Source organism: Trachinotus anak, unplaced genomic scaffold (assembly GCF_046630095.1).
Source record: "Trachinotus anak isolate AG129_WGS33_773 ecotype Australia unplaced genomic scaffold, CSIRO_AGI_Tana_v1 ptg000034l, whole genome shotgun sequence".
Classification (NCBI taxonomy): Eukaryota; Metazoa; Chordata; class Actinopteri; order Carangiformes; family Carangidae; genus Trachinotus; species Trachinotus anak.
In genome coordinates, this window is record NW_027273885.1 from 88,045 (window position 1) to 114,622 (window position 26,578).

At 45.9% G+C, this 26,578-nt stretch overlaps 2 protein-coding genes and 1 long non-coding RNA gene across 3 annotated transcripts; 2 read left to right on the forward strand and 1 right to left on the reverse strand.

The window, feature by feature from the left end:
- Positions 1-501: 501 nt before the first annotated feature.
- Positions 502-18,009, forward strand: nlk2 (nemo-like kinase, type 2). Its single transcript, XM_071471881.1, has 11 exons — positions 502-3,832; positions 5,544-5,673; positions 6,317-6,372; positions 8,295-8,401; positions 8,961-9,046; positions 9,322-9,531; positions 9,702-9,803; positions 10,336-10,422; positions 11,301-11,499; positions 12,682-12,775; positions 13,572-18,009. Exons 1-11 carry the CDS (start codon positions 3,327-3,329, stop codon positions 13,624-13,626), a joined length of 1,632 nt encoding a protein of 543 aa, XP_071327982.1. The 5' UTR covers positions 502-3,326; the 3' UTR covers positions 13,627-18,009.
- Positions 17,656-25,569, reverse strand: LOC139614540 (Na(+)/H(+) exchange regulatory cofactor NHE-RF3-like). The gene is made up of 11 exons (XM_071471883.1): positions 25,101-25,569; positions 23,498-23,525; positions 22,463-22,524; positions 22,154-22,365; positions 21,120-21,191; positions 20,761-20,893; positions 20,300-20,436; positions 20,024-20,231; positions 19,664-19,860; positions 19,409-19,582; positions 17,656-18,721 (listed from the first exon to the last, which is right to left on the reverse strand). The coding sequence occupies exons 1-11, from the start codon at positions 25,114-25,116 to the stop codon at positions 18,689-18,691; spliced, it is 1,272 nt and encodes a 423-aa protein (XP_071327984.1). The 5' UTR covers positions 25,117-25,569; the 3' UTR covers positions 17,656-18,688.
- On the forward strand, positions 24,422-25,964 carry LOC139614543 (uncharacterized). The gene is made up of 3 exons (XR_011687073.1): positions 24,422-24,561; positions 24,691-25,211; positions 25,846-25,964. It is a non-coding gene; the product is annotated as an uncharacterized lncRNA (long non-coding RNA).
- Positions 25,965-26,578: the final 614 nt, after the last annotated feature.

The window sequence follows — 26,578 nt, forward strand, 5'->3', positions numbered from 1 at the left end:
CACTCTTCAAACCAGCAGAGAACTAGATGGAGATGCTCAAACACCTATTTGAAAATGAGCCAAGCAAAGAATGGACAAGGTCCATTGGATGAGATGGGTCATCAAGGTCTGAATCAGACTGGAAGGAGGCCAGTGTAGGGGCAGGCTTAAAGACAGTGGGCCCATGGCTAATCAACTGGGAAACTGACTTGAGGCTCAAAGAGGCTGTGGTTATTGGAGCTGGCTGCAGGTGGAGGATCTCCAGAGTCTGGGCTATAGGCTGGGGTAGTTGATTGGCAGTCCAGCTGGGGCCTAGCTGCCTAGAGGCTGGAAGACCCCTGCAGCAACCTGACATTATCCTGTAAGTGTAATGTCTGGACACACAAGACAGAGGCAATATCAGTCATTACTTAGTGTAACCGTGCTCAGCTGCTCTTCACTGTAGCTGGCGGGTTCAGGCAACCCCTCGACTCTGTGTTGTGTGTGTGTGGAGAATGAGGAACAGGAGACTTGCTGTCTTTGTGTGCCACGGTTTATTGTCTGGACAGGAACAGAATATGTACTGGTCAGTTGGCTCATTACAGGTGGCTCTCACACAGCACGCTACAAAAGAACAGCAAGTTATTTTAGCACAGAGGCTAACTAGCTAACTTAGAGTGCGATATGTTGTTATTTGAACATATTCAGCACTTAAAAAGTACAGCGACTCACTCATGAACATACTTACAATTCATTGTGCACATGTATGTTCATACATTGTACATATGGACATATTTACACAATATTTGCACACTGTGCTGCACTCAGCAACTCACCTCAGGCACATCTCTCACTAATTGGCAATGCCTCATAGCCACCAGGGGCATGTATCTACTGCCTCCAGGAGAGGGCACCTTTGAGCCAATAAATCAATAAATAAACAGAAAATCGTGTCAAATACAGCATATGGAATCACATGTGATACAAACTCTGTTACACTAGCAAAAAATTTGGTACACAAGTGAGGAGTCATACAGGAAAACAAACTAGGACAGAGGGAAGGGAGCACAGAGACTGAATACACCTCAAACCTTGGTTTAACTTCAGTCTGCTGTACACCTGGTTTAATCAAGGTTCAAATTCCTAATCTAACAATTACTGAAGTTTCAAATCTTTTACACTGTATGTCATTTTAAAGCAACACTATAATCAAGTGTCACACTTAATTATTTATGTATATCTATGTATAATTGTGTAATCAAAATTAACAGTGTCACTTCCTCCACGATTCAGTTTTGATGCCAGACACAGGGTTTTCCGACAAACATTGTTATGTTGAATGTGGTCAACCAATTCAGATAATCTTTTTAACTTTACAATACATTTATTTTATTTATTTTTAAAATTTCAATTCATTCTTAAGTAATGGCAATAGAAATAATAACAGGGTTAAACAAAGTGAACGTTTCCAAATGTTCATGGCCAAGTGACTATTAACCAAGTTAGATGGTTACAGTCGTAGTCACCAAATATGACGTGTTTACGATATATTTCAGAAAGTCTGTACAATCCTCTCTCATCACGCTGTAGTTGTTGGGCAGGTACAGACCTGGAAAGCTGCCATCTTTCTTTGACTTTTTGAGATCAGAAGAAACAGTCTGATTATAATTTTATAATAAAGTTTATAATAACCAACAACTGTGATTAACTGTCCCAGCTGCAGAGACAAGCCTCAGGTTTACAGGAGACCCTGAGGACCCCCCTCACATCGTGGTCCGGACTTTACACCCCCGAGGTGGGCTGCAGTTCCCCGGTAATATGATACACTGCTAAATCCGGACTCGGGATCCCCGGGTCCCTCTTGTGGTCTGACCGGTCCTTTGTACCTGTTTTTCGTGTTGTTCTGGCTCCAGTCATTTCACTGCTCAGTTGGTTTCGGTCTGTTTTCGCCGGATGCACCGCCGGCTGTCATTGGCTGTTCAGGAGCAGCAGGCGGGCCCGCGGCACCCAGCCCTCACACGCCACTGGCCGCTGGCGGTGTCAATCAGGGAGATTACCGTGACGTCACTGCGGCGCGGCAGGTGATTGGTCGTCCGTCGCGCATAATCTGACCGCCGACTGTCTCGGGTTAGTTCACCATGTTGGATCCGCTGCTCGTCTCGGCTGCTTGTGACCGATAGTTGGATCATGTCGGCGGCCGCGGGGCGACGTTGGCCCGACGCTTAGCGGCTCCACCGGGCGGCTCCTGTCGTTGCGCTGACGGCCGGGCTCATCGCCGGGGGCGCGGACACACGGACGCCTCTCAGGTCCGAGCTGTCAGGTCCATCCCCGCTGTGTCTCTGAGGCTCCTGGCAGGTCCTGGCAGCAGCAGCTGATCCCGCATTAAAAGGATTTAACTTTGTTCCGCATTGTTATTTATCCTCCGTGGGTCCGTCGCTGTGGACAGGAGGACAGCCACACGGGCGAACACGGCGCTGTCGATGGGGGAAATAAGTTGTTTGGCAGCCGTGTGTGAGGATTTCCCTGCTCCGGTTCCGAGTCCCGAGTCCCGCTCCGAGGCTTCGTCTCTGTCACGGTGATGGGGGTCTGGTTCCTGGCGCACGGCTCGGTGGATCGGTGCAATAATATGTGAGTGGCGTGGACGGCCGAGGCCTGGGCCTGCCTGCCTGCTGTACTGTGGCCTGGGCTGGGATACACCTCCTCTGCACCGGATCAGCAGCGTTGATTACGGCCCGGAGATTAGCCCCGTTGACGGAGGAGGTCTGACGGAGGATTCACTTCGGAGGAATAGATGAGATTTCCTTTCCGAGCCGAGCCCGGCTGTGGGAAGAGACACGGCGCTGGACCGGGGCGTGAGGCGAACCTGGACTCTTTCAGAGGATGAATGCACCGCTGCCCCCCATGTGACAGGCTTCAGATCGCACCGTGCTATCAGGAGGGAGGGGGCCCACCTCGACCATGAGGGACATCTAGGGCCACCGACTTTTTATTTATTGAGGGGGTGAGTGTTTTTGAGTTGTCATTGTTGGTGGTGGCGCTGCAGGGCTCGGACTCATCGCTGGAGCTACATGCTCAGGAAATGCTCTCCGTCATTAGCCCCGGGCCCCAGCAGCCTGATGCTGAGCCGGAACATTAATTCAGAGCAAGTGGGTCAGGTCCTCGCTGGCATTATGATGCTCGCCACAGCGGTCTCTCTGCCCACAGACTGGAAGTAGCTGCTGCTGGATCATTCAGACCTCACACCAGTTTTCTATGTTGTCTCCAAGTTTGATGAGTCGCAGTGTTGCCGCCTTGTAGCCGTTAGCATCACTTGTAGAGGCGGGTTCTGACGGACGCGGCAGCGGCAGCGGCAGCGGCAGCGGCAGCGGATGGCTCTTTGCGGCACAGCGGCTACAAATGTTACAAAAATGATGGCTGCTTACAACGGTGGCTCCTCAGCAGTGGCCGCCCATCACCCGCACCACCACCACCAGCTGCAGCACCTCCCGCCTCCCCACATGCACCACCACCACCACGCTGGACAGCATCACTTGCAGCACCCGGGCTCCGCCGCCGCCGTGCACACGGTTCAGCAACACACGTCCACGGCTGCCGCTGCGGCGGTGATGCTCAACCCCGGCCAGCAGCAGCCCTACTTCCCCTCCCCTGCCCCCGGTCAAGCACCCGGGCCGGCGGCCGCCGCGGCTCCCGCCCAGGTTCAAGCCGCCGCTGCCGCTGCTGTCAAAGCCCACCACCACCACCACCACCACCACCAGCAGCAGCAGCAGCAGCAGCAGCAGCAGCAGCACCAGCAGCCACACACACACCACCTACAACAGCAGCTGGACATAGAGCCTGACAGGCCCATCGGCTACGGAGCGTTTGGGGTCGTCTGGTAAGTTCACAGCAGCCCGGACCAGGGTCCACACAGCTGTCAGCTGGTCCCCTTTACTTCATGTAAAGCTGGTGTGTTTCAGTAACATGAAGTTTGGGTTCTTCACACATCTGCAGCATCAGTCACTCATTAAACCAACTAAACTAAGTGATCTGTCGGTTTTCACTGTGGTGACACTGATGTTCAAACACCTAAAGTTCAGGGTTTTTTCATGGTACAAACATGTCAGTCATATCCCACCCTCCCGCACGGAAACAGAGGGGTCAACCTGCATATAGAGTGCTGAGTTTTTAGTTGTTACCAGGGAGAAGAAAAATAAATACACAAATTAATTGCAACAACAATAATAATAATAATAATAATAATAATAATAATAAAATGAACTGAAATGATAATGACATAAAGACCAGCAGTTCTTCACCTCCTCTTTACACTGATTCAGTCGCCCAGTCCTGAAGAGGAGGCTCTCAAGGCCTCTTCCTGTTCCTGGTCAGCTGTGATGTGAACATAATGTGTAGTAGAAGGCGGGAAACATGCTGTGGTGACATCCCTGGAGTTCGTTTGGTTTGGTTTGACACCAGAAAGTCTGTTAGAAACTGAGCAGGTGGAGTTTTAAAGATATATCTATTGACAGATGTTACCAAGTTGCATTATGGGAAATGTAGGATCCTTTGATTTTGGAGCTTGGCTCATACTTTAGACTTAAAATCAAACTTATCTGAACCAGAATCATCTCCTGACCTTGAGCAGCAGCTCTGACCTCCAGAGAGACCTGCTGCTGTTCACACTCCGACCCTGTGTTTCTTGTGTAAACACAATTTTCACAGTCTGAAGGAGAAACTCATACACACACACACTCTCACAGCTGTAGCTGTAGAAGTTAAAACATGGACCTTTCAGTTAAATCCAGTCCAGACTGAGAGTTTACTTTTACCTGTCTTTACCTGTCTTGTTCCACGGTCTGTAGTTCTCACTTCAGGTTCCTCAGGTTCAGACTAAAGCTGATTGGTGCGTTTGGAGCAGAGCATTGTTGAAACCTGGGTCTTAGTCCGCCGCCATCTGTCTCCTTCTCTGATCCTATTTGAAAAGGTTCACTGAAGGTTGTGCTCACGGGGCTGTAGTGTATCCAGGTGAAATGCTCTTTACACCTGATGTCTTCCTCACGAGGCGCTGACCTCCGCCTCCTGCACCTGAATGTTCTGACTAATCACTGAGAAAGGCGCTCGACTACAAACACGCTGAAGGATCATTATCATCATCTCTGTCACAGTAACACCTGGCTCTACCATTGAGCTTGTACACAGGATATATTAAACCTGGGGACCAACCCTGAAGTCATTATCACCTGGTTCTCTCCACAAACAGCAAATAGGATTTCTCTATTATGTTTTGGATGGTTAATCGTTATATAATTACTCTATTCATTAGTCTTTTTTGTGGTTATAACAGGAGGAATGTTTGTTTCTATAATGAGCTGCTGGATATTTCCCCTTGGGGATAAATTAAGTTTCTGTCTATCTATGATTAGAGAAAATAATCAACAGTTTCTGATCCTGATAGGTTTTGTTCAGCAGGATAATCTTCACTAATGACTCCACTTTATGATGATTAGAACCTGTCTTTTGGGGAGTGTTTGACTCCTTCAGTAACTGTTGAAGAATCATATGATCAACCACTGAGTGTCACATGTTGTCTCTGTTGTCGTCTCCAGGTCAGTGACCGACCCCAGAGATGGGAAGAGAGTCGCCCTCAAAAAGATGCCCAATGTCTTCCAGAACCTCGTGTCGTGTAAGAGGGTGTTCAGGGAGCTGAAGATGCTGTGTTTCTTCAAACATGAAAATGTAAGTGCACTCCAATACACACATGCACCCCCTGCAACTGGTCTGAGGAGGTCAGGTCCACTCAAGAAGTTCAAAGATCATGTGACTTTGCCTGGTTAGACTCTTCCTGTGTCTCCTGATGACCCACCTTGTACCCAGTACTTTCTGTAGGTAGCTGTGTTCCTGAACCACAGCTCTGCTCACGTCTTAGAGAATGTGACATTAGTCACCACCTGTGACCCCCCCCCCACTGTCAACCAGTGACCTGACCTGTGGGTAAACCTGCAAGTTCTACAGTCCAGGAACGAGCTATGTTGACCAAAGACCACAGTGAGGTCTGCGTCGACACCTGTTACGTTAACAAGCAGCTGGTTTCAGTGTCCAATAAAAAAAACATAATTTAAATTTGAGTCTGGTTTGATGAGTCCTCCTGGAAGAGTCCTGGTTAACCAGAGCAACACATCACAGCAAGCTGTGCCTGGGGGGGTGGATGGACCTGACCAGCACTGACAGTAACTATAGTAACAGCAGGAAGAGATGCTGTGTTGTAGTCGCTCAGTTCAGCTCGTCCTGAACTCATCTTCTGTCTGTGGGACGACGGGACGCTGTGAGTCTCCAGCCCTGTCTGATGAAAACACTGACTCAGCTTCACCTGTCTCCTCAGGTTCTCTCTGCTCTGGACATCCTGCAGCCTCCACACATCGACTACTTTGAGGAGATGTATCCTTCACTTGCACTGATGTTTCTTTAAACCTGTGGACAGACAGTGTAAAACACACACACACTTCCTGAGGATGTTATGTTATCATTATATTATTATCTCCACTGAGAGGAGCCCCCCCCCCCCCCCCGGAATCATAAAGATTCTCCTCATAGCTGCAAAATCATCACTTTTTAAAAAGTTTCTTCTTCTCTGGTAAAAATGAAGGTCCTGCCTCAAATGGTCCTCACATTGACCTGTATCTGTATCTGAAGATCCTGATTTAAATCTGAGGTCAATCAGCTTAAATTATTGATCTGATAGAAACTGATGTGATGTGATCAACTAGAAAGAAGAGATCTCACTCTGTTGAATTGTTGGGACACAGGAACCATCCTGTTGTACAGTGGTGTCACAGAGTTAATTATTATCACAACTTTAATTTGTGACATGAAGAGGTTCAGTGTGATGAGTCTTCAGGTTTCTCCTCCTTCCTGATCATCACAAGACATCTGTGACAGTGGAGGAAAAAGTCTCTTTGCGGTTTGTCTCTGTAGTTTGTCTCTTTGTGGTTTGTCTCTTTGCAGCTCTCAGTTTGTCTGCAGTCTTTCCTTCCTGCTGAAAGCTGTGAACAGTTGCCACAGAGGATGATAATCAGAATATGTTTCCCTGCAGTTCATTTTTCCACTTCACAGCTGAGGCTTCCTGCTGATTCAGGACTCTCTGGTCACGAGGGCCCCTTGAAATATTGTCTTCTAATTATGTTTCTTGTGCTGGCTTCATTAGTCATAGAGGGTGAAGCAGCCTTGTGTACAGTTCAGTATTGTGCAGGGATCCAGGTTAAATCATGAGTCTGCAGGTGAACGCTTCAGTTGATGGACTGACAGTCAACAAACAAACCATCATGAGATGTGATTAACTTGTCTTTATTAAATTCATCCTTGGTTTGTGCTTGATGAAGCAGAGTTTAGAGTTTTACAGTCTTTTGTGTTACTGGTTGACTCTGTGTTTGGGTTCAGGCCTATGTGACCCTGTGCTGGTCCTCAGAGGTTTCACAGGATCGCTGCTGTTTACAGCTGTGGATTCAGAGGCCTTCCATCCGCCTGTTCTCAGGCTGATCTGTTTCTTGTTGTTGTGAAGCTCCAGCTTCGTTTTTCAAACCTGTTGAAGAAATCCAGGTAACTCTAGCTGGTTGTCAACAGAGAAATGACCCGGTCCTGTGGTAGGGTGAAGGTCCATGTGTCCTCTGAAGAGACATGAATGTGTTTTAAAGTCTGTATCATTTCTAGAATTGTTAATATTTGGATGAACCATAATGTGTGGCAGCTGGTTCAGAGCAATTCTGGTCTCAGATGTCCTCTGTCACCTGCTGACCAAGAATCCAATTCAGGTCTGGGACTGGGACCATAAGGATCCATGACCACGTCTCATGCTGATCTCCGTGTCACCAACATCATGTTCACATCAGGTTCAAACAGACGTTGCCTCATCAAGAAGAAAATAAATGTTTACAATAACAAATCAGCATCATATTAGTTCAGATCTCACTGTGAGACCAGACCCACATCTACAAACCACACAAGACGAAGGGAAATGATGCAGCAGCAAAGTCCTGCTGTCGCTGCTGTTTGTGAATGAAGACAAACACTGCGACATTGTGGGGGCAGTGATCAGCTGATACTATGACCTCATCAACCTGTGACTGAAGGTGTGTGATCACAGCTCAGTGCTGAGCTGCTCCTTTCTACTGATTTAATGTCCATCAGCTGCACTGAGGGAAGGGCGGGGTTCACCTACACAGGTGTATCACAACTAACACAGACAGTCAAACAACTATTCAAACCTGCAGGTAATTTAGAGTCACCAGTTCACCTGCAGGCAGACATAAAGATGAAGCTGCAGATGCTGTGTTCTGTGTTTTCCTTCATTCTCCACTGCTCAGATATGTGGTGACTGAACTGATGCAAAGTGACCTCCATAAGATCATTGTGTCACCGCAGCCGCTGAGCTCAGACCACGCCAAAGTTTTTCTGTATCAGATTCTTCGAGGTACATTTCAGTCTTCTTCTTCTTCTTCTTCTTCTTCTTCTTCTTCTGCTCCTCCTCCTCCTCCTCCTCCTCCTTATCCTTATCCAGGTACAGTCCATCAAACACTCACTTCAGCAGCAGGGAGTAAATATCGTCTCGACAGGTTAATGTCAGTGAGTCGCTGCTCCCAGAGCGAAGCAGCTCAGAACAACAGACACCTGCTCACCTGTAGATCAGACGTGTCCTCCTGCTCACCTGTAGATGTTTCATATTAAAGAAAACACAAGGAATGATGTCTTTGAACCACTGCAAGGCTTTTAATGTGAAATGTCTGTGCAGGAAGTGTAGAGTTTTGTTGATGGGAGCTTAACAACAATCACTCAAAGGCAAAGTTGTTTGTTTTATGGTGCAGGTGACTAAGTTTGTTGTTATTGTGAAGTAAATAAACCTGGATCAGAACCATGGACAGCTCAAATATAAATTATCTGTACATTAGTGTCTGACTCCAGATACATGAGCAGACACCAGTTAAACTGGTCTAATCTGTCGTCTCTTCCTCCTCCACCTTCGTCTTCATCAGGACTTAAATACCTTCATTCTGCCGGCATCCTGCACCGAGACATCAAACCTGGAAACCTCCTGGTCAACAGCAACTGTGTGCTCAAGGTGTGTGAACAGCCTCTGGCTGCAGAGTCACAATCTTCCAGGTCCAGCAATGTGAGAACAACTTCGTGACACTGCCACATCACAACACACCTGTGTAACTGCAGCTCTGAGGGTTAGGCTTAGCTGACTGGGCTCAGCTGATGGTATTTCCCTTTTATTTTGAGGTCCTTTGTTGTTTTGTGGACACGGTGAAACTGGAGGTTTTTTGTGTTCAGCCTGACACACAAACACTGAGCTGAGCTGGTCTCTAGTAACATCTGAATCACTGTCCTCAGATCTGTGACTTTGGCCTGGCCCGGGTGGAGGAGTCAGACGAGTCACGTCACATGACTCAGGAAGTCGTGACACAGTACTACCGAGCTCCAGAGATCCTCATGGGGAGCCGCCACTACTCCAACTCCATTGACATCTGGTCTGTGGGCTGCATCTTCGCCGAGCTGCTGGGGAGACGCATCCTCTTCCAGGCCCAGAGTCCCATCCAGCAGGTGACATCATGAATCATTCACTCATCTTACTTTGAATCTTAATGTAGCATCGAGGAACTCAACACTTCCTGTACAGATGTTTGACATCAGTCCCTCCTGCCCCAGGTAGGCTTTTATTGTGAAATATCTGCAGGATGTGTTGAGTTTATTGTGTGTGTGTGTTTGCACAGCTGGATTTAATCACTGACCTGTTGGGGACTCCCTCCATGGAGGCGATGAGGACGGCGTGTGAAGGTGCTCGTGCACACATCCTCAGAGGACCTCACAAACAGGTAGCAGGTGTGATGATGATGTTGCTGTTTCACTTTGATATGATGAAGATGATGATGATGATGTTAGCATTGTGGCTAACTCAGGTACAGTTACATGCATTTGAATGTGAATTTAGACAAATAAAATACACAAACAGAGAAACAGACTGTAGGATTTACCTGGATGTTACCTCAGTGCTACCTGGGCGTTACCTCTGTGTTACCTGGGTGCTGAGTGTTTGTGTCTGGTTCTCTCTCCTGCTTCAGTCCGGCCCCCACCCCCGGCAGCAGTCTTAATCAATCCTCAGTGAGTTCAAATCAGGCCCCCAACACTGTTTCAGGCCCCAACCCCAGTGTGTTTCCATGACAACATACAAACAAACAAATGTGAGGAGTGTGTTTATTCTGACCTTTGTGCAGCTGATGAACATCTACGTCTCACTCTGCTGCTCATTTTTAAAGAGACAGTCAGGTCACAGGTGTGGGTGATACAGGTGTGGGGCTGAAGGAGGCAGGGACATGGTTGATGTTGTGTTGTTTGTTTTGTCTGCAGCCATCACTTCCTGTTCTCTACACACTGTCCAGCCAAGCAACACATGAAGCTGTGCACCTCCTCTGCAGGATGCTGGTGTTTGACCCGGTGAGTCATGTGACAGCGTTCACAGATGGGTTGTACGACACGGTGTCATGACAGCAGGGTGTGGTCTCAGCTGATTCACAGCTGGATTTGATTGGACCAGAGTTTGTACTGACAGGAACATAAAACTACTTCCTGTGATGAGACGACACCTGAAGCTGAGTCCAGATCATTTAATCGTGAGATCGTCTGTGTCAAAAAACTGCAATAAAAATATTATATTAATATTATTTTCCACTTTCACTCAAGTAATTCAGTCAGTTTTGATCATAACTACAAAATATTCAATCATCATCATGAGGCAGCCCGGTAGTCGAGTAGTTAGGGCGCGTACCATGTGTGAGCGCAAGACGCTTTTAGCTGGTTCGACTCCCTATCGGTCTGACTCTTTCCTGCATGTCATTCCCCTCTCTACCCCCTTTCCTGTCAGTCTCCACTGATCTATCATAAAGGCACAAAAAGCCCAAAACGTTTGTAATATTTTGTGTATACGGTGTAATATAGACACATAAATACAAAAAATACAAACCTAAACCAGTCCAAAATGATCAAAAAAATCAAAGGTATAAAAGTCCCTAAGGACACACAAGGGCTAAAGACAAAGGTTAAACACAGGACGACTCACTGAGCACCTGCAGAAGGTGACCTGTGGAGGTTTGACTGTTTCCCTCCAGCAGCAGCTTTTTGACACATCATCAGTCAACCTGACGATGACACATGATAAAGTCACAGCTGCTGAATCCTCAGTTCATTCATACAGGGTCAGTGACACCTGTCCAGGTAAATTTAATAATCACCACCTGTGAATGGCTCAGTTCTTCTCTGACCCGGTCTCTGTGATGAACGTACAGTTACTGATCTAACCTTTCTGTGGTCTCCAGTCAAAGAGGATTTCAGCGAAGGATGCCCTGGCCCACCCGTACCTGGACGAGGGTCGACTGCGCTACCACACCTGCATGTGTAAATGCTGCTACACCACCTCATCTGGACGTGTTTACACTAGTGACTTTGAGCCAGTCACTAACCTGAAGTTTGATGACGGCTTTGAGAAGAACCTGAGCTCTGTGAGGCAGGTGAAAGGTACGTTCACCTGCTGCTGACTGATTTTGTCATAACAACAGTTTGATTCACAACCTGCTCAGTGAGTCTGTGGAACATTTTAAAGTCAGTGTCACAGGTTTCACACCAACAGTTCAAACATGGTCCCTGGAGCAGAAATGACTCGAACAGGATCAAGTGCTGGGACAGAGAACATGTTGTCTTTAGAGTCAGTCTGGTGCTGTTTGACCTCCGACCTGTGAACTTGAAGGAGCCCTGTGGATCTCTCATGCTGAGAAGATGCATCAGTGTCCTTTAAGATAAGATGATGGAAATCACAGGAGGATTAAACAGCTCATGATATTTGTAGGTGAACACAGATTTACAGGAGCCACAGTCTGAAGAAGGATGATTAGGAACAGTCAGAGGCTTAGACCTGGTCGGAGTCTGAGACCTTGACCTGGTCTCAGACTCTGGTCTCAGGTGTTGTTGATGAGAGCAGCTTCAGTCTCCCGCCCCCTCATGTAGTGCTTAGTCTAAAATCTCCCATAATTCACCTGGACTGAGATCAGTGGATCCTTCTCTCCTGGTTTCTCAGGTTGTCACCTGTCTGTGTAAAACACCTGGAGAGATGTTAGTTGGCTAACGACGGTTCTGGAGGAGTCATGAGAGACGAGAAAAACAAGTTCAACAAGTGAGACAGACTCACAACTGTCATGAGAATAAATCTTCTTCAAATAGGTCTCTGGTCAGAACCAGATTCAGTACCAGAATCAGAACCAGGATCAGTCAGGAGCTGATTGGATGACCTACTGTCTGTGAATCATTGCTTTATTGTGCTGTGTCGCTGTCTTCGTTGTTGTTGTTTTTTACCTCTGCTAACAGCTGATCAGATGACAGGGAACCAGCAGCAGGGACCATGAGTCCTGAAAACAGGGTTTCAGCAGGTTCGTTAACTGGAGGTCAGAGATGAGGAACTGCTGCTCCCAGTGCAGAAGAAAACCATGAGACTTACTCAGAGAGTTCAGTAACACTGAGCTCAGCTGAAGTCAGTGGTTCATGGTCACTTCTCCCTGTATGACACAGTCCTGCAGCCGGATTTAAAAAGCTTTTAGATTCAGTCATACAACGACTGTAGCTCCATATGAATGAGAGAATCTGATGGTTGTGAGTTTAGTAAGTGAAGAAGAATCAGTTGCTGACCCGTCTGCTGTGTTTCCTCAGAGATCATCCATCAGTTCATCCTGGAGCAGCAGAAGGGGAGTCGAGTGCCGCTCTGCATCAACCCTCAGTCAGCTGCTTTCAAAAGCTTTATCAGGTAATAACACAGCAGGAGGAGACTGTACCTGTGTGCACATGAAACATGTTCATCAGACAGCTTCAGGTTTGCAGGAAGTTGTATTGCAGTGGTTGGCAACTGGCGGCCCGTGGGCCAGAACTGGCCCACCAGCAGTAATATCTGGTCTGCCAGGTTATTTTCTAATAATCTTATATTTTACTTACAGTTTCAGACTGACAGTCCCACATTTAGTTATAATGTCCAAACAGATGATTATTACTCTTTTATCCATGTTGAGAGTGAATGACAGACACAGTCTCATCAGTGTCTGCTGCTGTGGATCCATCATGGCAGCAACAGTTAGACGCAGAATCACTTCCTCTTCAGGGATTAGCCTCCAAAATAAAAGAATGAGACTTTGAGGTTCTGACAGGAAGTTCCAAAGGTTCTGCTGCTTGGATGACAGAGCTCTGAATTATCAGATGTTGTGTGTGTGATATGAAAACAGTTGAGTGAATCAGTCAGACTATAATATGTGACTGTGACCACAGAGAAACAGGAACAGAAACAACTTTTAATTTATTAAATTTTAATTATGTTCTGACTGACGTTAATGAATCAGGAGAAACTGTCTGACTCCTGGTGTATTGTTTTACTTGTGGATGGAGCTAGGTTCTGTGCTAAGCGAGGCTAACATCTGTTTTTAATGCTCTCTGTAATCAAGGAGCTTTAAACCTTAAAGCTCGTTCAGGTAACTTATTAAGTTGAAGAATGATCATCTGATGCACGTTGAGCCAGGTAACCAGCGTCTAATGTTAGTTCACCTGTTGAACAGCTCCACCGTGGCTCAGCCCTCTGAGATGCCTCCGTCTCCACTGGTGTGGGAATAGCTGCTGCTGCTGCTGTGTCGTCATCTGTCCCGACCGATGAGCTGCTAATCTGGGAACAAGAGTGCGTCTCAGCGTCTTCTGTCGTCTGCGTAGCGTTTCACTGGAGAGGACTCACAGGTCTCAAGAGACTGCTTCATGGTGTGTGAGAGGGTTTACTGCAAATGAATGAGACAAAGCTCTGTAGACCAAATGTCTGACAAAACCCACCTGCTCACTTCCAGGTAGATTAGATTAACAGTTCTGTAATGTTTTCATATATATATTAATACAAATAAGAAGATGTCTATTTTAAAATGTCTCTAATCACAAACAGATTCATCTCCCATCAAATTAAATTAGACTGCTCTGCTTTATTTCCCCCGCCTGGGTCATTCACTTATTCAGACAATCGATTGTAATTGTGTTGACAGCTGAAAGTTCCCATGTTTTTATAAAAACATTTAACTTATTAAAATGAGTTGTTACAGACACGTCATCCTGTGCCCCACCCACCCCCGGTTTTATTGATGTTACAGCTCATTTGCCAAAGTTGAGGAGCCTCATGTATAAATGAAGCAGAAGCATTCAGATTATCTGCAGTTTCTACATCGTCATCTTCATCAGCCAACACGATGGGCCTCCTTGTAAAAGTTCAGTGTCATCTGACGACCCACAGGAGTAAATGTGTCAGCTCCCTTTACACTTATTCTGTCCCCCCGAGGCCAAAAACAGATAAATTCAGCTTTAAAGGTGCTAAATGTAAATATTTTACTGAAGTTATCAACAGAATGAGAAGAAATAGATTTGACCTCAAGTCAAACACGTCTATGTATCGTTTTCCTGAGACATCTACTGAAGCTAGCATGCTAACCAGATAGCGCCGTGTTGTAGTACCACTTTGTACCTCAAGAGGCAGTAGTGAGTCGCTGTAGCTTCCAGTCTGCCGTCAGTCCACCATGAGAGGACTAGAGTCAAGTTTCCACCTCTGGAAACAGATGTTCACGACTGTTAATAAAGATGGACAACATCTCCACTTCCTCCCACTGTACAAAAATGAAGCCAGAACATCCGGACAGGGGGTGGAACCACGGCATTGAGGTCCCGCCTGTACACCCGCTTGACCCAATCACGAGTGAGTCACAGCTGTCAATCATGATGTTTTATAGCATCCAATAACTAATTATAACCAAACTGATCTGAAACATTTGAACAAACATTAGTGTGATAAGAATGATCTAAAACCACAGAAACATTCCTGATGCCCCGCCCCCACTAACATGGAGGGGGCGGGGTTTATGGCCTATACTGCAGCCAGCTACCAGGGGGCAATTGAGATGTTTTGGCAGTGATGTCATTGTGCTGAGTGCTATTTGTTTTAGACTGGTGAACAGCTGTTAATGCTAACATGCTAATCAGCCATGTAGCATAGCACATACCACCTTTAAACAGAAGCAGCAGCGAACGGTCGATTATATTAAATCCATGATGTGAATGTGAAGAGGCCCAAACCAGCTGTAGAACTCACCTGCTCATCGTCTCTCACCTGTTCACAGGTACAGTTGTTTATAACACGGCTCCACTCAAATATAACAAAGCTGAATTTAACTAATGAGTAGAATTAAACTAAATTTAAACACAGTCTTAAGTGTTTATACATGAGGCTCCAGTGTAATGAATCTGTGTGAGTCAGTCACTGAGGAGAAGGTTGTGTATCTCTGAAAACACCAGGAATGACTTCCTGACGACAACAACACAACACAACGGGCCTCCAGCTGATTGGACAGCCCCCCTCCCCCACTGATACTCTGCTCAGTGCTGGTTTCCTGTCTGTTGTGATGAAGGACTGTTGTATGTTTGTGTGTCTGCTGATGTCGCACACAATGAGCAGAGAAATGTTCCCAAAAGATTCATGAAACAATCTGATTGAAACATGTCAGCGTTCTCCCATCATGCTCTCTGTCAGTGTTTTCCTATGATGCTCTCTGTCAGCAGAGCTCAAACAGAACCTCTGTTCTTCTGTTTGTCACAGTCTGGCTCTTACTTTGGCGGTGTCGGCTATTCTTCCTGTTATCACTAGTTTGACACCTCAGGTTGTATCACGCATCACCATGTTACAGCCACATCTGTCATGGTGTCCGGGGGGCGGGTTGAATATTTGAAACCATGGTTGAGGTCACCTGTCTCCAGATTTCAATGGCGGTAACTGGAGGTGATTCTGTTGGCTGTTGGGTGAGGACACGCCTCTTTGTGAATACTGACAGAGGTCTGTTTGAATCTGACTCTGGACCATTGAAACTGGTTTTAACAGACCACAGCTGTGTGTCCTCCAGATGTTGTCGGACTGAAGGGAGGTGGCCCACACTGAAACTGAGAGCTAGACTGTGAGGAACTGTAATAGAAGCGCAGAAGAAGAGTGTGTGTGGCGTCAGGTTATGAAGTAAATGTCAGTCTGTCAGTTGTGTTCATTCATCCTCCAGACTGACTCTTCTTCATGGGTTAATTCCAGCAGCTCACAACAGAACAGAACAGTAGCATATGAGCACATGCAGAAGATGGCGTGGTCTCCGGCGCCCCCTGTCCCTCCTCACACATCTACACTGTCTCAGAAAAAGTAAATTATTTAATATATTTTTAGACTTGTTTTCTATTCCTGTTGTGGTGTCCTATAGCATGCAGCCTCCTCTCACCTCAGAGTATGATGATGTACATATGTGAAATAGAAGCAGATCTACACACCGACCTAATAAACACCACTGTATAGAAATTGTATTAGCCTGCACATTTCTAAGGCTGTGAAGTTATTTTATTTTTAAAACTTGCAAACAAATGTATATATTTTCTTGGTTTTTACCCTGCAGCTAGGATGTGTAGAAGACAACAGATACATGTTACCTGTATGTTGTAGATACAGCTGAGGAGAAGCCGTTCTTTCTTATTGTTACTGGTTTCATCACAGCGACACTGTGTGAACATGGAAATGAGGATTCACCGTGTTGGTCTCTACCTCTTGGCTTCGTTTACCTCCACACGTTTCTGCTCTGATGTGGGGATGAATTGAAAACACTTGAATGTCCATTCAAGCTTTTATACTGAAATGATAAAAACATACTATACCCCCCACCCTCCACCCTCCACCCCCACACCTGCAGACCTCTCCTGCAGCAACCAAGTGTAAATCATCAGACATTTGTATTAAAGTTCGACCAATAGCCAAGGGTCTCCTGACTGTTAGTCAATTCACTCTTTGATAGAACAGGACCTGATGAAGGGGAGGGGGGAGGGGTAGGGGGGTCACTGCCCCCACCACTGTGGCTGTGTTCAATGTCAACGACTCAGTTCAAACTATTCATCTGTAAAATAATACTCATCAAGTTCTCAATGAGGTGTGCGTGCGTGCGTGCGTGCGTGCACGCGTGCACCTTTAATCAATCAGAACCAGTATTGATCAGATCAGAGTTCAGTTAGTGATTCTGATCCACCTGAGGACCAGGCCTGAAGTGGTCTCAGTCAGGACCAGAACCTACTGGATTCATCCTCTCATTCCCATGTTTTCACAGAGCTGAGTTTGGCAGTTAGGGGGTTAAACACAACAGACACACTCCAGTGTTGTTCACTTTCATGTACAGCCTGCAATGACTCTTGGGATATGTTGTCAGGAGGACACATCTGAAGGAGTCGAGTGTCGCTGCTGTGACAGAATCAGTCTCAGATGAGCCTCTGAAGGATGTGGCCCCTGTGGCCCCTGAAGCCCCTGAGAGCGAGACACTGATGTGTTCATCAGGTTTTAATGTCATGTTGCGAGTTGGTTACACTCTTGTGTGTGTGTGTTTGTAACATGTTGTCAGCAGACGTCAGATTTGTGTGAACCTCAGAGACACAGTGTGTTATTCGTCGTCATCATCATCATCATCATCATCATCATCATCATCATCATCATCATCATCCTCTGAACACAGAGATAACAGAACAGTGTCAGTAGGAGACTGAATGGGAATCTTCTCAGGAATGAACACAGCCCTCAGTGGTCCACGCCGTGCCCCCCCCACCCCACCCCTCCCTCCCCCTTCAACTCTTTGTGTAGATATACTTGTTTCCTATTAGTTTCACTTTGTGTTGGAATGAAGTACTTGAATCAAATGATGCATCTTTTGGAAAATTGTAGAGTAACAACTGACAAACTTTGTGTGAGAGACTAACAACTCAACAACTACTGGACTCTTTGGATCTTTGTCCTGAACCTGTTTGTATATTTGATGTAATTTGAATAAACGTCGCAGTATATACACAACACATGTATCTATGAGACAGTCCAGCTGTAGATCAGAGGTAATGACTTGAATCAGCTGACACTGAAGGTTCCACCTGGAAACAGTGATGAAAACATTAAATGTGACATTTAAAGAACCTTGTTGTACGTCCTTCTTTCTCTCACTGAAGAAGACCTCACAGACCTTCATCACACCTGATCCAGAACTTTACTTCCTCTCCAGGAGACAACAGCTGTTGTCACCCGACCAGTGGGTGTCACATCAGCAACGCACCTGTATGACTCATCACAGACTGATGCCACTTTTATCTACATTCAAACTCCAACATGATGATGATGATGATAAAGGTCACAGCTGTTTGAATAAAGATTCAAATCTAACTTTATTGTCAGTTAAGTATCAACTATCTATGTTTACACATTTATATTATTTGGCACCATTATCATAGAAAGTGCAACAACAATAATAAGAATTTAATCATTTAAAACTTGCTATATACATACATACATGTATATATATATGTGTGTGTGTGTGTGTGTAGGAGCTTAACATTTGAATATTTGAGTGATATTGCACAGTTGGTCTCATTCAGTCTATCAGAGGATTTTGTTTGTTTGAATTGACAGAAAATGAAAATCTCATTAAAGATTTGGAGACTGGATCAGACCAGAGTCCACTAAAGACTTTCGACCATCCAGGTCCTGGTCTCAGGGGACAGTTACACAGTCTGCTCTGCTAAATCTGAGTTCCTTGTCCTCCTCTTCCTCCTCATCCTCTTCATCCTCCTCCTGTGCTGATGACTGTGGTTCATCCCATCACAAGAAAGCATCACCAGTTATGTCTGTCAGCTGAAAACACAACACAATAAAACACAATAAAACAAAACAACACAATAAAAGTATAATTGTGTTGTGACTGGTGTGAACTCTGTGTTCACTCTCATGTGTGTCTGCAGAGCTTTACATCCATTCACTTGTTCATCTCTTTCATGTTGTTCATACAAACATCTGCACACATTTATAATATTAATGAGTAGATCTGAATATTTATCCGAATATATTATATGAATTCTGGTTCTGTGGCTCCTACAAGACCTTGTTCTGGGACCCGAGAGTGAGTCTCTGCCAGACGGTTTAAAAATTAAATTAACTCAAATAAAACATATAACTACAACATTCATCATCATCATCATCATCTGATGCCTGTTGTCTCCCTCATTCTCTGTCCATCATCCTCTGTTCTAACAGCTGACCCTGTGACATCACCTGCTGGAGGTGGGAACATCTTGCTGCTCTTATTAATATGTAGTACAAGTCAGAGTAAGCTGACTGACGTCATGAAGCTGCAGGTTCCTTCAGGTTCCACAGAGACCACCGTCAGTCTCCAAACACTGTGAGGCCTCGAAAATCCAAACACAACATGTATGTTGTGTGTAATGTTGGTGCTGATGTATCAGTGGAGCAGCAGGTCTGGATCAGGTCCTGTCTGTAGGACAGAGGTGGCTCTATGTTCAGCTTTATAAATCTGGATCTTACCTGTGTGGTTAAAGGTGCTGAGTGATCTGAGCCCGTCTCCCCTCGGACCTTCACAGACACTGGTGGACATGTCAGAGGGGTCTTGCTCTGGTTCTTGATGCAGGGGGAGACGGTCTCCTGCTGGTGGTCCTGCAGGCTCCAGATGTGATGAAACAACAAGGGAGAAATGTCCAACTGCAGGAGAACAACAGAGAGCAGTTAAAGACCGGCCTGAGACCTGATCTGAGTCCACCATACTGATCCGACTCCACTCACCTCTCTGTAGAAGTCTCTTCCTGGTATGGATATCGAAGTGAGGACAACTGTGTCACCACTGTGTCTGATCTTCCGGACAATGTCCTCATGCTCCATGGACTCCACAGGTTCTCCGTTGACAGCCAGCAGCAGGTCTCCGTCCTCCATCCCTGCCCCCTCAGCTGGACTTCCCACATCCACCTCCCTCAGGACATGAACTAGAAGAGGGAGGAGTTCACATGAGATCAGCTGATTATTACTGAAACAAAAGGTCCAACATGGTCTGAGTGTAGACAACTTGAGGCCACAGCTGATGACCTGTTGTCTGCTGGTGACGTCCTGTTTAATGGTTTGTGTGTGTCACATGTCCACAGGTCTCACCTATCCGTCGAGAGCCTGCAAGCCTCTCTTGTCTCAGCAGGAAGCCATAACCGTCTCGTCCTTTAGCCAGGTGCATAGTCTTGGCCGTGTGGGGGAGGCCGCAGCACTCCGCCAACACAGGTAGGATGGGCATCTTCCTCCTGATGTAGGAAGCCTCACTGTCACCGTCAGCGACCAGCACGGTCACCGAGTCCCCGCCCCTCTTCACCTGAGGACCACACACAGTGTCACTCACACCTTCAGGCTGACAGAACCGATGGCTGAGGTGAGACTCACAGTTTTGCTGAGGTTGGAGTGTGTGATCGCTGACACCAGGACCCCGTTGATCCAGATCAGTCTGTCTCCACTGCAGACTCCAGCTCTCTCTGCTGGACCATCAGGCACTGTGCTCACCATGTACTGACCCTTCTGACCTGTGGATACGCCCACACTGCTGACATCATCATCATCATCAGTGAACCAGGCACCACAACAAAGATCTCAGATTCTGAGCTGCTCTCATCAGACCTCCTGAGTATGTGTCTGAGCTGGAGCAGCTCTAGAAGCAGACTGGTCCAGACCTCTTCCTGAACCTGGAGCAGGTCTGATCAGCAGCTACTGAAGATCTGGTTCAGCAGATATTAAAGGTTCACTGACTGTTAAACATCACAGAGTGATGAATAAATCCAGCTTCAGTCTGAACACAGCTGCATCAGTGGTGAACCTGGTGTCAAACAGTGACAGCAGTGGACCCTTACCCTCCACTGAGATGATGGTCATCCCCAGGCCACTCTCTGAGTCTCTGCTGATGTGACACAGTCGGGGTCTGGACCAGCGGTCCCCTTTGGAGACCTGGGCCAGTGTCTTCAGGTCCACACCTGTAGATACTGCCTGGAGGAGAGACATCAGCAGGAGGACTGAATCAGAGAGTGAAGAATAACCTGACTTCCTTTAAATCACAGACAGACTTTATGTTCCAGTGAAACTGTCAATCAAGTTCAGTCTAACAGGTTCAACGAATGAGAAGTCAAAGTCTGGTGATGTGTTTCCATGTCAGTAGGAATCAATACAGATCAATAATCAGCAGTGACAGTGTCCTGTTCATCCTCATACAAACCTGTTCATACTCTGCTCTCCTCAGCACCAGGAGGAACAAGTGTAAACCACATGACTGGATCTTCCTCACCACCTGGCAGGTAAACACACAGAGACACAGATGGTTCAGTGAACGCACCTTGACTGACACCTGTGATGAAACATCCATCCACCCATTACCTATACACCATATCCTCACTGGAGCCAATCCCAGCTGACACTGGGCTGGGGTGGGGCCCATCTGGATAGGTGCCAGCCTACGTGCGGAAACACTGTTCCTTTAATATCAATATATTTATATCTCAAACCAGATGAGGTTCTCATTCAGAGAACAGGACAGCAGTACATTTTTGGGTTGTCTGCTGGTCAGAGGTCAAAGGTCAAAGTTACTGTGACTGCATAGTAATAACCACAGACATGGATGTAAACTGCAGCTGGTTGGTGGAGTGATCACATCCTGCTGGTCACCATGACAACCATGAATCAGCTGCTCACACCAGTCCACCTCAGACTCAGTCAGATCACAGACAGAGGAGAATAGAAATAGTTTGATTATTGATCGATCAGATATTGAGACTGTCAGGGTTTCACATCTGGGCAGATATGTTGAATCTTTGTTAGATTTAAATAACGGAGCATGTTCAAATAATGACACGTTTCTATAAATCCAACATCTACACTAATCACCTCTCAGGTTGGAGAGACGTTCACAGTGATCATGTGATCACACTTGTATGACCGCAGTGTGTTGTATGAGGATTATAAAACAAACAACTTGTTTTCAAGTCAGAATCTTGTAATAACTATAAGTCTGACAGGACCTGAACTACTGTGTTAGTATCAAAGTAGAGACTGGAATAATTCAGAGAAGAGAAACAGTAAAACCAAACTGTAACATGAACAGGACTTGATGATGTCACTGTGAGGAACAACTAGCTGACCTTCAGGTGAAAGGTCGGGGGTCACCACTGTCACTACAAGTGATCCTGTAGGATCAACAGGTTTCACAGCAGCAGGTCCAGCAGGTTCTTACAGCCCCTAACTGTGGACACTGACCCTGTAGAAGTCCATGTGGCCCACGTAGTCCTCATTGACCTCCAGGACTCGGTCTCCATCTCGGAGGCCGCTGTGCTCTGCAGGACTCCACGGCTCTATGTCTCCAATCTCTAAACTCTGGCTGCTCTGTTCCATCCGCAGGTAGAAGCCGAAGCTCTGTCCCTCCAGACGCTTGAGCTGGCACAGTCTGGGCACCACAGTCTGATCTGGCTCTGCACACAGGGTCAGACCATCAGCACTGGGGGAACTGATTTTGAGAGAGAAGCTGTGACAAGTTGTTTATGTAAAGGCACGAGTATGGAACGTCACCAGGATCATCAGTGATGACCAGAGCTGGATTATCGATCCCCTCCTTTGGGTTGAAGGTGAAACTGGAGTGAGGAGGAAACGGACAGAGCCAGTGACAGTGGAAGAAAATGATCACAAGAAACCGGAATATTAATGTCTGTGACTCTTTAAAGACCAAACCAGTGAGAAGTACTGGCTCTACATTAATGTGGTTCAGTTTACTGGGGCCTCCTCCAGGGGCTGGACCAGTGTCTCAAGGTTTCTTATTGATGAAAACAGACGAGTTTGACTCATTACAAACTGAATCTCCTGATACACTGACTCCACTGGTTCTGACGACCTTGAGGATAAATAATAAGGAACACAAAGGTCACATTCAACAGAGCAGTGAACACCTCCTGACTGTAACTGTACCATGTGCAGATAAAGACAGACGTCATTTTAAGACACTGAGCATCATAAACACTGTTTCTGCTGCAGAGACAAACACGTCTCAGTGTCTTAGATGGTCAAGGCTGCAGAAAGTAACTGAAGTTATCAGCACAGATAAGACGTCCTGCACATCTGAGCTCCAGGTCAACTTTTATCTGCCTCAGTGTGATTAAAGGTGTCGTCACTGCAGAGGAATGAACACAACACCCGACAGTTCCAATGGACCTAGTTTTAGTAGAACTAGTTTTACTACAGCTCAGATCAGAGACACTTTTCTGCAACAGATAGGTTTTTATATATTTTTCTGTCATTTGAACAGAACCAGTGTTCTGTGGAATGTGGTAAGTGCTTGATTGGATCAATCAGAGGGGAAGCTCTGTGATTGGTGGTAACACTTAGAGGGTGGGGCCTGACAGTGACACAACCACAGCAGCTTCGTCTCTACAATCACCTGGAGTCTGTTATCAAATCAATGTTAATTTGGACCCCACTTTACGCCCCAACATGTGGGTGCTCGGGCCCGGAAGCCCCCACGGTTTTGGCTCTAAGGTGTGGAGAACAGGTGCAAATGGTCATAAAGCAGCAGACTGTGTTTGTTAGGAATAAGACTGAAGCTGGACTTACCGTGGAAACTCCATGTCTTCCTGAAATCCTGTGGGAGTGACAGTGACACAGAGAGACAGGTAAACCTTCCTTCACAACAGGGACTCAGGTGAGTCACAGTTTATCAGAATGTGTGATTATACATTATCATAACAGAAGTGCTTTAACCTGACCACACCTCCTCTGAGTGGGTGGTGAGAGGAGGTGTGAAGTCGCTCATTTACAACAAACACAACAATCTGACAAAACCTGGGTTCACTGGTCCCACTGAGACCGGGGGGGGGCAAGTCAAATGTGTTGATGATGATGATGAAGAGTTTGACTTGTTTAAAACATAAATCAGATTCTCTCAGTGGAACCAGCTGATTCCCTTCCTCCTCCTCCTCCTCCTCATCATCATCATCAGTCCAGACTCCTCCTCAACAAACCTCCTTATTGTGTCGTTGTTCTCTGGCTGCTATGATGTGACTGTACTGCAGCACTGACACAGACACACACACTGAAACTACAGTCTGACTGATGTTTTAAAACAACGTCAACACCAGCTGATGTCACTATCAGTCACATTCACTGTTTGGACAGACAGAAGAGAAAACCTGGTGACTCGGACCAATCAGAAGCTACACATCACACCTGTAACATCACACCTGTAACTGTTGTTTTCACAGGAGCCTCCTCTCACTCAGTGATTCATTGAAAACGTCTCAGTCAATGTTCGACAGTGTTCTTCATGGTTCAGATAATCACACTGCTACTTCCTGTTTGCACGTGACACAGTGTGTGCGTGTATGTGTGTGAATGTGTGTATGTATGTGTGTGTATCTCTATCTGCACAGACAACAACATCTGTCCTCAGACTGAGGCCAAGCTCTGGGATGATGATCTACTTTGAGCTCAAATCACCCTCAATCAATCAATAATAATTAATGATCAATAACACTCTGACTCAGCAGCCAATAGTGACAGCTCTGAGGACTGAAGATGTCTCTCAGTGGCTGACAACACAGAAACACCTACAGTGACCAATCAGTGAGACTCTTACTGGACAGCTGGCCAATCGGGCAGCGTTAAGAGGAGACAAGAAGGTAAGATGATGCCTCAGTCAGTGTCAACATGATGATTTTAGACTCAGTTAGTTTTCACCAGCTGCAGTGAGCAGCTTATTAATAAATGACTGCAGTTCATTAATAAATGACTATATTAATGGTTATTAGTGACCTGAACACCAGCCAAGACCGGACCACATCCTGCAGGGGCTGCAGACGAAACAGAGTCCAGCCTCCACAGGCTGCTCCTGCGTTGAACCCTGACCTCAGCCTTCAGGTCTCTGATTCTTGTCATTGTTACAGTTCCTAAGGATGTGGACTTCAAACAGACACACAACAACAGCTCTTCAAATGGACTGTTTACCCTGTGACAGGTAAAGAAGCACCTGTACAACAGACCGAACACCTGCCCTAAGACCGTCCCCAGAATACAGAGCAGCACCAGGCTAACAGTCACCTACCTCCACAGCCGAGAAGACATTTCCACAGGTGACGTCTGTCAACACTGAGCCGCATGGGAGTTTATATTTGAATAGTCAAATCATGTTAAGTGTGAAACAGGAAGTCAAGGGGCCTACCTGTGGACGAGTTCATGGAGTCCTGAGGGAGTTGTCCTGCTCAGACTGAGACGCTGGACGGATGGACGGACAAGGTTCACAGCAAACAGACCATAAAGAGCCCGTCAGCAGGTGAGACACTCACTCCTTCCTGCAGACACCTAGTTAAACATTCACTCACTGCTGGAGAGGCTGAGACACAGGGCGACGCACAGTGATGGAAATCCACACTGTGACAGTGTTAATGTAGCTCAGGTAGGATAGTGACAGTGTAGTTTGTGTAGTGAAAGTGTTAATGTAGTTATAGTGTACTTACAGTGTAGTTGTAGTGTAGTGCTGCCTCCAGCAGGAGGAGCCACAGGCAACACCTGGAAATACCTTTCTTTTTTGTAATCACTATATTTCTGACATCAGTATGTGGGGCGGGACTGAGCTGTAATAACAGCCAATCAGATGCTCTTATCCTTTTTACCCCTTTAAAGATGGCAGAAACCATGAAGAACACACAGGTCAACACACAACACGTGGAGACGTTGTTTCAGTGTGATGTTGTGTAAATGACATGAACTGACTAAAACTATCAGGGTTTGTTTACATGTGCACGGTGACACACAAACAGTGTGATAGCTCTCAGTTTATTTTGAAAAGTGTCCTGTCAAAATAAAAGTTAGTCTGAGCTGTAAAGGGAGTTTTGAGAGGATCAGGTTAAACCCTCAGATCCAGTTACTCTGCTCTTTTCTCCTTTTTGAAAAACATTTTAAAACAGAAGCAGAGGATCAACATCTGCTCCAGGTGTCAACATCATTCGTCTCAGTACAAAGATCCACATGTGGTTCCACCTGATGTAAACTGCTTCACTGCAGTCTCCATGTCAACTCTCCTGCCACATGTGAAATGACAGCATGTCACCAGGAGGGGGCGCCCAGCTCACTGCACCACATTCATGTGACAGCTGCAGTTACTTTACCTGAAACAACATATAATAAAATACAAAATATTACAGATTAAACAGCCTTGAGATGACAGACAGAATCTTCTGGTCATTTGATTCAGAAAATAAAATCACCAGGAAACAGAGAGAGACAGGTGATGCTGAGAACAGACCTGCTGCACCTAAAGAGGAGACAGAATAAAAACACTTTAAATTTATCTCATCTCTTTTGACCATGAAAAAGAAAAACCTTGATTTTAATTGTTGTATTTATAAAAAGGAAATTATCCATTAAAACCCGTTTCTGCAAATCAAACAGACCCAAAGGAAACAAATTGTACTTTAGATCCTGACAGTGCTCAGGTAAAACTGATCCAGAACCTGGTTTATGACCAAACACAGTTAACTCATAAATATATTTTAATCATAAAATCTTATTAAAACTTGTTATTTATCATTTCACCTTGAACAAACACATTCAATAGAATTATTTATTAAATTTGCTTTTAAATATAAAAGTATTCGTATATGATTAAAGTTTGTGTATCGCAGCAGAACATTTAATACA